The sequence below is a fragment of the Poecilia latipinna genome, unplaced genomic scaffold (genome assembly GCF_001443285.1).
Source record: "Poecilia latipinna isolate Pla-1442-1.1 unplaced genomic scaffold, P_latipinna-1.0 Scaffold0, whole genome shotgun sequence".
Taxonomy (NCBI): Eukaryota; Metazoa; Chordata; class Actinopteri; order Cyprinodontiformes; family Poeciliidae; genus Poecilia; species Poecilia latipinna.
In genome coordinates, this window is record NW_015112616.1 from 444,953 (window position 1) to 453,731 (window position 8,779).

The 8,779-nt window shown below is 40.6% G+C and overlaps 1 protein-coding gene across 5 annotated transcripts; it reads left to right on the forward strand.

Annotated features, from left to right (window-relative positions):
- Positions 1 to 42: 42 nt before the first annotated feature.
- On the forward strand, positions 43 to 8,334 carry dpf2l (D4, zinc and double PHD fingers family 2, like). 5 transcript variants are annotated; one of them, XM_015060171.1, is made up of 11 exons: positions 43 to 150; positions 1,434 to 1,594; positions 1,736 to 1,843; positions 2,003 to 2,199; positions 2,714 to 2,806; positions 3,451 to 3,535; positions 3,964 to 4,098; positions 4,698 to 4,829; positions 4,959 to 5,071; positions 5,700 to 5,781; positions 6,856 to 8,334. In XM_015060171.1, the coding sequence occupies exons 1-11, from the start codon at positions 119 to 121 to the stop codon at positions 6,939 to 6,941; spliced, it is 1,224 nt and encodes a 407-aa protein (XP_014915657.1). In that variant the 5' UTR covers positions 43 to 118; the 3' UTR covers positions 6,942 to 8,334. The 5 variants fall into 5 exon arrangements, with proteins under 5 accessions (XP_014915657.1, XP_014916427.1, XP_014870123.1 ...); XM_015060941.1 differs by having other exon boundaries at positions 2,006 to 2,199; positions 2,711 to 2,806; XM_015014637.1 differs by having other exon boundaries at positions 2,006 to 2,199.
- Positions 8,335 to 8,779: the final 445 nt, after the last annotated feature.

The following is an 8,779-nucleotide window of genomic DNA, read 5'->3' on the forward strand; positions in this document are numbered from 1 at the left end:
ACACACACACGCATTCGACGAAAGTGCGTCGCATGTATTTTCATTGTGGGAGGTAATAACGGTCGCTAACGTCTGTGCGCAGGCGCAGTGGCACTTCACACAACCGCAATAAGCAAATATGGCGGCGGCCGTCGACAGTGTTGTGAAAGTGTAAGTTTACCTTTATTTGTTGTAAGAGTGTAAAGACAACCCACACTGAGAGTCGTTTTCATTTGGTTGGTTATCGTTTTACAGCTGAGCTTGCCGTATTTTCCCACGGTCTTTCCTGTTGTTCAATACAAAAATTGTCCCAAGAGAATTACGTTATCTTTGTGCTATGGTTAGCTTTTCTAGCTTTGGGCAGTTAGAAAGGAGCTGAGCTCATTGTGAAGGCAGCGTTTGGGTCTAACTCCATCAGTTGCGGGTCTGTTTACAGTGATTTTACAAATAGTGATTCCGCAAGGACTTAGACCGCTTATTCGGGATGAAGAGACGACTTAATTCTTCAATAAACTGTCCGATTGGCGGGCGCTTTGTTGCTAACAATCAACCTTTTGTTCTGGCAGCAGTCCGTCTCTACTGTAAATGCTGGCTTTTACTTTGAAACCACGAGACGCATTGCGTATCCTATAAATAAGTGTGACTTTAAATAAATAGCCAAAGACTGGAAGTACAGTAAAACACGGATGCAGCAGCCTGTTTTTAGGGGGAAAACTGGGAGTGAGTGAAGACTGGCTTTATGAAGAAAGCGACCCTTGTCCTCAGGCTGCTGCTACTTCAAAGAGAACTGTTGTATTCCCACTAATGTGGTAAAATTACACTAATCAGGCGAGATCACATGAACTCCAGTGAGTGAGAAGATCTTCTCTATCAAATACGCTTTTCATTTAACCGGTGTGTTATGATAAAATTAGTAGCATGACTTAATTGAATTGAATTTGTCAATAAACCTGGGCTGTGCTATTAGAAATGGGATTGATTCGATTTTGTTTTTCTTTATAACTCAATATGAATAGTGTCTATTTGTCATATAAAGTACTTGGACATGGTATGTGCTGTGAATTGGTATAAACTGGTAATTAATTTTGACTTTGAAAATTGTGCAAGATTGGCAGTATTTTTAGTTTATAATTTGTTACAAATTTGTTACTTAACTGACTGATTTTCTTAGTCATTTTATGATATTGTGAAAATTGACCCATTGACTAGTGCATCTGTAGTTTAAGGATTTAATTTGAACCTGGTTATAAAATGTAAAAATTCTTATCTTTCAGGCTGGATGATATATATCCCCTGACATGTCCTGAATTGGAGTAATAAGATAAGAAAAAAGCAAACAACATTTCAAACCTTAATACGAATTTGGACTGCAGTACATGATGGTCAGCAGCAGTTTAAAAGTTTCTCCTGGTTTTTGTTTGTTAACCCGTCCGTCTCCTCCATTTTGAATTCAGCCTAGGAGAACAGTATTACCGGGATGCCATGGAGCAGTGTCACAGCTACAACGCCCGTCTCTGTGCAGAACGCAGCATCCTCATGCCTTTCCTGGATTCTCAGACTGGAGTCGCACAGTCAAACTGCTACATCTGGATGGAGAAGAGGCACAGGAGCGCAGGTGAATAATTACCACTCAAGATGAAAGAAGAGTCATTTACTATTTTGTGACTCATATTTGATGTTTGTTTGTTGAAAGTAATGCATGAGGAGAACATTCCAACAATTCCCCTGGTGTCCTTTGTTTCCAATGAATGATTAGGCATAGCTCCAGGACAGCTGTACTCGTACCCCGCTCGACGTTGGAGGAAGAAACGGCGTTCCCATCCTCCTGAGGATCCGCGCTTGGCTTTCCCTCCTCTCAAAGCAGGTACAAGCTTTCGTGAAATATCTTTTTCCCCCTCTATAGACACATTTAGGGGTTGTCAGATTTGAATAATTCTGGGAAAACCTTAAGCACAGTAAAACGCAGAAGCTTTTCATGAACAACTCCATGTGTGGTTCATGCCTGTTTTTCTGGATCATGCAGCAGATCTAGAGCTGGGTCTGAAGCGTGAGGCTTTGGGAACGGTGGACGGCAGCAGCTTGGAAGCTCTGCTGAAAGGCGAACCCCTGGAGAGGAGGAGCGGCGCGTCTGACGTCCGCGCCCCTGAGGACGACCCGGCCACTGTGGAGCCGCCGGCCACGTCGGCGGTCACTCACACGTCTTCTGGACGCATTCGTAAGGTTAGGCTGAAAGCTTTCAAACACTGATGTGATTAGATGATGAAGATTTTAAATTTAATAGATGATCACTTTTTGATGTGGAAAGCATGAGAGATAAAGATCCGGTCAGAAGTTTACATACACTCATCATGAGCATAAATTCCAATATATTTTCATGCTTTCTTTTTTTTTTTCAGGGGCAAAAGTTTGCTATTGCTACAAACTTCTATTGCTTGTAGCAATTGATTCACAAAAATCCATAAAAGATCCAGAACATGATCAAACCAGTGCAGCCAAATATCTGTGATTAACATTCATCAAAGTTGGTTGTTGTATGATCATTCCACCGTGGAGAAAGAATGATTCAAATTATAAATGAAACATTTTAAATCCACTGAGATGTAAACTTCTGACCAGACCTGTCAGAACCAGACGGCTAACTCTGATAAGCATTTTGGTAGAAAATACACCTGAACATGTGTTCAGACACGTGAGCAAGAAGGAAACCTTGAGCTAATTCCGATTCTTACAGCAGAGAGTTCTCGACCACGATGATTACTTGGATGATCTGGATGACGAAGACTTTGAAGATGAGACTCCCAAAAGGCGAGGCAAGAGCAAATCCAAGGTGAGCGTTCAAAACGACGATGTGCAATTTAAGAGAAAAGTATGGGATGAAAAAATAAATAAATAGATTTCTGTTGGATTGGTATTGAAACTTGGTGTCAGCTTTTACTATCATAAAAGAGATTAAAATATTTATTTTCAGAAAAATATCTTCAAAAGACGTTGAAATAAAGTAGACATAAAGTTAAGTCTCTATGTCTACTGAGACCCGCCACAAGGTAGGCAAGCCACAAAAAGTCTTTGCTAAAGAAAATTTCTGCTCAGTTCAAACTGATGGAAAGTTGAGTGAAAAGAAAAAGTGTTAGTCAAGCAGCCAGAACATTGAGATGATGCATCCAAATAAAATAGATCTAAGTTTGTGGGTATAATGCACAAAATGTGAAAATGTTTAAGGGGTGAATATGTTTTTGTGAGTGTAAAGACAAAATTATGGTGAACCCAAAGTAACGAAATAAAAACTCTGTAGTTTTATTTTTCTAATCTCAGGTTTAGAAGAAGATGCTCTCTATCTTCTGTTTGCTTTGTTTACTTTGAGCTGGCTAAAAATCAAGTCAGTTTAGTGATTTAGTTTTTAGTGATCTCCAATTAGATCACTAAATCAGAGTGAATTCATTTCACTTTTGAAACGAATGAACTTTTCTTCAGGGCCGCAGCGACAAGAATGGGAAGAAGAAGACGGAGGCTGCGGCGGCGGCGCTGGAGGAGCGAGACAAACCGTACGCCTGTGACAGTGAGTAGCAGGTCGTCTGTCTGAGCCGTGCATGTCAGCAGGAGAGGCTTTTCGCCCCTGAAACAATGAGGCGTGCCGTTTTGCTGTGCATGACGCGATCTGAAAAAAAAAAAAAAAAAAAAAAAAAAAAACCCCGCCACAGGGAAGCAGCAGTGTTTTCTGAGCTGATGCTCTGTGTGTGCGCGTGTGTGTGTGTGCTGTGTAACTTGGTTCTGGCTTCAGCTCGCTGTCCTACCTGCTACCTGCGTGTCCGCCTGAAATGACCCCTTGTGGAAATGACAGAAAAAGAAGCATAAGCTTTCTTGGGAGTGATGAATGCCAAACTTCCAGCTCGGCTCCACGTTGTTCCCTGTTTTTTATTTTTTATTTTTGGTAAGGGTGCCCGTATCACGATAACACTCTTGTATGACGGTGTGTGTGTGTATTAGTCTGTGGAAAGCGCTACAAGAATCGCCCAGGCCTGAGCTACCACTATACACACTCTCACCTGGCAGAGGAGGAGGGCGAGGACCACGAGGAGATCGAGGCACCACCCACTCCTCGCCAGCCTGAGGAGCAGAAGAGTGAGTCACTCCTCCAGTGCAGAGGCAGATAGACAGAGAGGAGGGAGGTTTGGTTGCATGCCTTGTAGCATGTGTGTTGGTGCAAGGGAAGTCTCTCATTCCTTTTTGTTGTTGTTGTTGTTGTTGTTGATGTGTGCTTTTTCCCTCCCCCTTCTTTGATTTAAAATTTTTATGATTTGAAATTGTGGATGAGACTGAAAGTTCCTGACTGAAACATGTTTGCATAGCTGGGAAATCTGGCACTTTTTCAATCATTTTGTTTTCCTACACAATATTCCATTTCATAGCTGTTGGGTTTGTTTTTTTGTGCACGTGACGCCATGTTTGCAGATTCATATGTCAGTTTTGTGATTCAGTGTCATGACGATTTAAAGATGGTGCTGAACTGGTTATGTATTTGTGAATCAAAATGGGAGAAGAAGGTGTGTTTTTTTTCTTCTTCTGGTTTTCTTTGTTGGAATATCATATCCATTCTTGAGGTAGTTTGTTTCTTAAGCGTTGATGTTGGTGACCTTTATGTGTGGCGCCAGTTCTTATGGGTCTAATCTCAGTTCTAATGCACGAGGAATACGTTTCTTTACTTTTTCTCTTTTGCCCAGCCACCAAAAAGGGTCCCAATGGTCTGGCGCTGCCCAACGATTACTGTGATTTCTGCCTGGGAGACTCCACCTTGAATCAAAAAACGGGCCAATCAGAGGAGCTAGTGTCCTGCTCAGACTGCGGACGGTCAGGTATGAGTCTCCGCCTCTTTCCTTTCTCACTATAGTAACGGTAACATCATGTTTGGTCGGATTCTGGCCCTGTTTTTCACAGAGTTACTTATCTAAGTTAATTTAAGCGTCTCTCCATCCATGTTGAAGGACACCCGACGTGTCTGCAGTTCACTCCAGTGATGATGGCGGCCGTGAAGACGTACCGCTGGCAGTGCATCGAGTGCAAATGCTGCAACGTGTGCGGCACCTCAGAGAACGACGTGAGTCTCTTTCAACCCTGAAACTTTGTGTCTAATATTTCTGAGAAATCTTTCTCATAAATGACAGTTACAGGCGTCTAGAGCAAGTGTGTGACATTTACTTTTTTTTGTGCTGTTTAAAATCATCTACATCTTATAATTTGACCCTCAGGAGCTAGATGTTATAGTGTGGCTCATAAACATTTACAGGCTTCATTTACACAAGAAACAACTTAAATGATAAAGAGGCTTTTTTCCATGGATTAACGAACTCTCAGGAGATTCTTCCCAGCAGGATGGATGCGAAATTGTTTGTTGTTTTGAAAAGCAGATTTAGGAAAGAGGAAGTGTTTATCTTTACAGTTAGGCCCATCCTTCATTTGCGCCGATCTGGTAAACGTCAGCAGCCTGATGGTAAGAGAAGGAAAAGGTCAGTTTGGATGATCATTCTGTCTTATCAGAGACGATAAAAAGGTTTCAGTCTGTTTGCATGTCAAAGCACAACTAAAACCTAAAACCAGCCCTGGATTGTGGATTAAATGGTTTTAATGTTCATATTTTAAACTTTTTCTTCCACCTTTTTTACGAGTCTTTTCTAACTCGCGTTCAGATTTGATCGGTGAGTGAACGTCATGTTTTCTTTCTGCAGGACCAGCTGCTCTTCTGTGACGACTGTGATCGAGGCTACCACATGTACTGTCTAACCCCACCCATGACCGAACCGCCAGAGGGTGAGCCGACGTTCACTGTGCAGCCGCTGTCAGACTCGCCTGCATGGCCGCCGCCGCCGCCGCCGCCACCGCCGGCTAGTTAGTCTGATCTGTTTAGGTTCACAGGGAGGGCTGATCATCTGAACCTCAGTTTATTTTTAAACATCAAGGAGTGCTGGAGAGTTTTCTAACTTAATAACACATGGACTTAATATATCTTTTTGGAAATTAAACACCTCGGTCTCCTTTACTCAATTTACAGATGAATAATTTGATTTTTGGAAAATCTGTAATTTTTTTTGCCCTTTTGGTTGTGACCTACCAAAAGAAAAGCAGTTTTGTCTTTGAAGTCTAAAACTGTAAAGTAATTAGAGTTTAAAAAAAAACAAACAAAACATGATCTTTTTATATATTTCAAACCTTTGTAAACCGATACTAAATTTGATAAAAATAGCTACGATAACTAATTACTGGGAAATCATCAACTAATTTAGTAATTGGTAAATTGCTAACTGGACTACACACTCAAAAAAAGGTAATTTGCTAAAAGAACAACACCATGAGAGCAGTAATTGAGCTAAAAATGCACAACAATCTCTACATGTTGCATTTATAAAAAAACGTATCCAGAACTTTAGCCACAAGTAATTTCCTGTTAAGCACCTTTTGCAATCCAATTATTAACCAGTTAATCCAAAAAATAGGCTACACTGGACACTTGCACTGTGTTGATGTTGAGTCAAGCAGAAGCTTTTCAAGCTTTTCACATGTTGATGTTGGAAGCATTTTATTAGCTGCAGATGAATCTTTTGATAAAAGTGTATCAAGTGTTCACTAAGTGAATGGTATTGCATTGCATTTTAGTCGATAAATGTGTATTTTCTTATTTAAAAAAAAGTTACTGAATTATTCATCTATATTTTACTGTATTTCTAATCTTGTATAAAATAAGTTTATCTGTTTAAATAAGAAGAAAATAATTGTTAGCCCTAAGATGACTGACGTTTCTTTGTAAACACATCGATTCAAACACAAAGAAGTCGGGAAACGAATTGTATAAACTTCCTTCATCCTTTCCTGTTTCCGTGTCGTCAGGGAGTTGGAGCTGCCACCTGTGCCTGGCTCTGCTAAAAGACAAGGCCTCCATATACCAGCAGAACCAGAGCTCAGCCCCCGAGTGACGTCAGAACACGAAGCCCGCCTCTCAGCACCAGGACCCCCTCGGCCCCGGCTCAAAATGTCAGACCTCCTCTCAGCCCGCCAGGCTGACATCTGTCCAGATGTAGCTGAGCCAGATCACAGGTCAGCTTCACCAGTCGCTCTTACCTACAGTGCTAGCCGGGGGACTCAAAACATAAACAGACCTCAGATCAGTCAACACGGGGATCAAACTATCACTACAATCCTGCCTAGAGCGGCCTCGAGACTTACTGTCAAACATGTAACATATCATGTGTATTTACATCATAGACACACTTTCTACTGGACTGTTACACACAGACAAACCGAATGCAAGCAGTACCAATAATAGCTGCTGTCTCCATGGGAACTCCCAGGAGAACAAGGATTAGCATCACGGCTAACTATTTGCACCCCTCCACACTCAAAGACAACAGCGTGGAGTGTGGAGACAGTTTTTCTTCAGCTAAAAGATCTATTTTTACTCACTGATAGTGATGTGGGGACCACGTCACCATATATCTGGTTAAGAAATCTAATTGTTGTTTCTGGTTATTAGTGGGCTTTTCTAGTGGCTTTAGTCGGTGTGTGCTGTTGTCCCATTCACCAAAGCTTTTACTGTGTTTTGATGAGGTTTCCCTTTGCGTATCTATCATATGTGACATCACGGTGGCGCTTCTCTCTGCTCACAGCCAACCCAAAGCACCGCCGTCGCGACAGTTTTCATTTTGCTTCATGGAATACGACGCAAACTCTTCAACGTTTGATCATAAGAGTGTAATTAAACTACATAAATCAGTTCAGAGTTCATCGGCTCCCTGCAGGAGGAAGCCAACACTTTTTACAACACCTCAAACTTTCCGGCTCCACTGATAAGTTTTTTTTTTTTAGCTCACTACATGAAACGCAAAGGATCATAAATAAACGTGTTTTTCCATGTTTTTTTTTTTTTGACGCGCCATCATTTCACACGTCGCTGTCGTGCCAACGAGACGCACTCATTTCCAGACTAGCTGTTTTTATCCTTCGTCACACTGAGGTTGATTTGCATGCAACATGCACATAAACTTTCATCACAGCCGTTTCTTTTTGGTGTTTGTTTTTACATTTTATATTATCTGATATTCCATTGGTATTGGGAGTTTTTACTAGTTGAATTTGTAAAGTCCATGATATTGCAAACACTTCGATATATAGCTCCTAATCCATTCTATGTACTGTATTGACTTTTATATTTTTGTTATGACTGTGACATGTTTCAAATTGTTTATGTCAGACTTTCTTCATAAGTATTTGTAAGATGACGTACTTTGTTGTACTATTTTTATTTTTGCATTTTTTTGGTATTGAAGCTGATTTAGCCCAACTGAAATAAAGATCATTTTGAATCGTGAACTCTGTCTCATTGGTGCATTGTTTCTGATTTATGGCCAATTTAAGAGGAAAAAGCATGTTTTCACTCTGACACCAGATGACACTTTCTCTTTTTTTTAACCCGGGAAGGACTAAAAACTTTGGTTTTGTAATTTAAAATATTGAGCCAATCCCATAACTCTGTTTTTAAGAACAGATCTCTGTCCGCCAAGATGTCAGAGTTCTCCTAATTATTACAGAGGCTCCTGTATTAATAAACGGTTAAATTACCAACATGTCTAGTTTTGTCAAACTTTCATCTTTAATTCTAACATAGATGTAAAACAACATTAACATAAGAAGCTGCTGGCATTAGTAAAAGTATTGGGAAGTTTTTTTAATGGTCTCACCCAACGTAATCAACCTGCAAATCTATTTCCTTATAAATGTGGCACCATTTAAATGGAAATAAACACATCTTTCTATT

Excerpts from the sequence above, each read along its gene's own strand:
- dpf2l (XM_015059392.1), top strand. The coding sequence starts at position 119 with ATGGCGGCGGCCGTCGACAGTGTTGTGAAAGT. Across the intron at positions 4,099-4,697 it reads CCAGCCTGAGGAGCAGAAGA|CCACCAAAAAGGGTCCCAAT; the intron begins GTGAGTCACTCC and ends TCTTTTGCCCAG. Across the intron at positions 5,072-5,699 it reads GCGGCACCTCAGAGAACGAC|GACCAGCTGCTCTTCTGTGA; the intron begins GTGAGTCTCTTT and ends TTCTTTCTGCAG.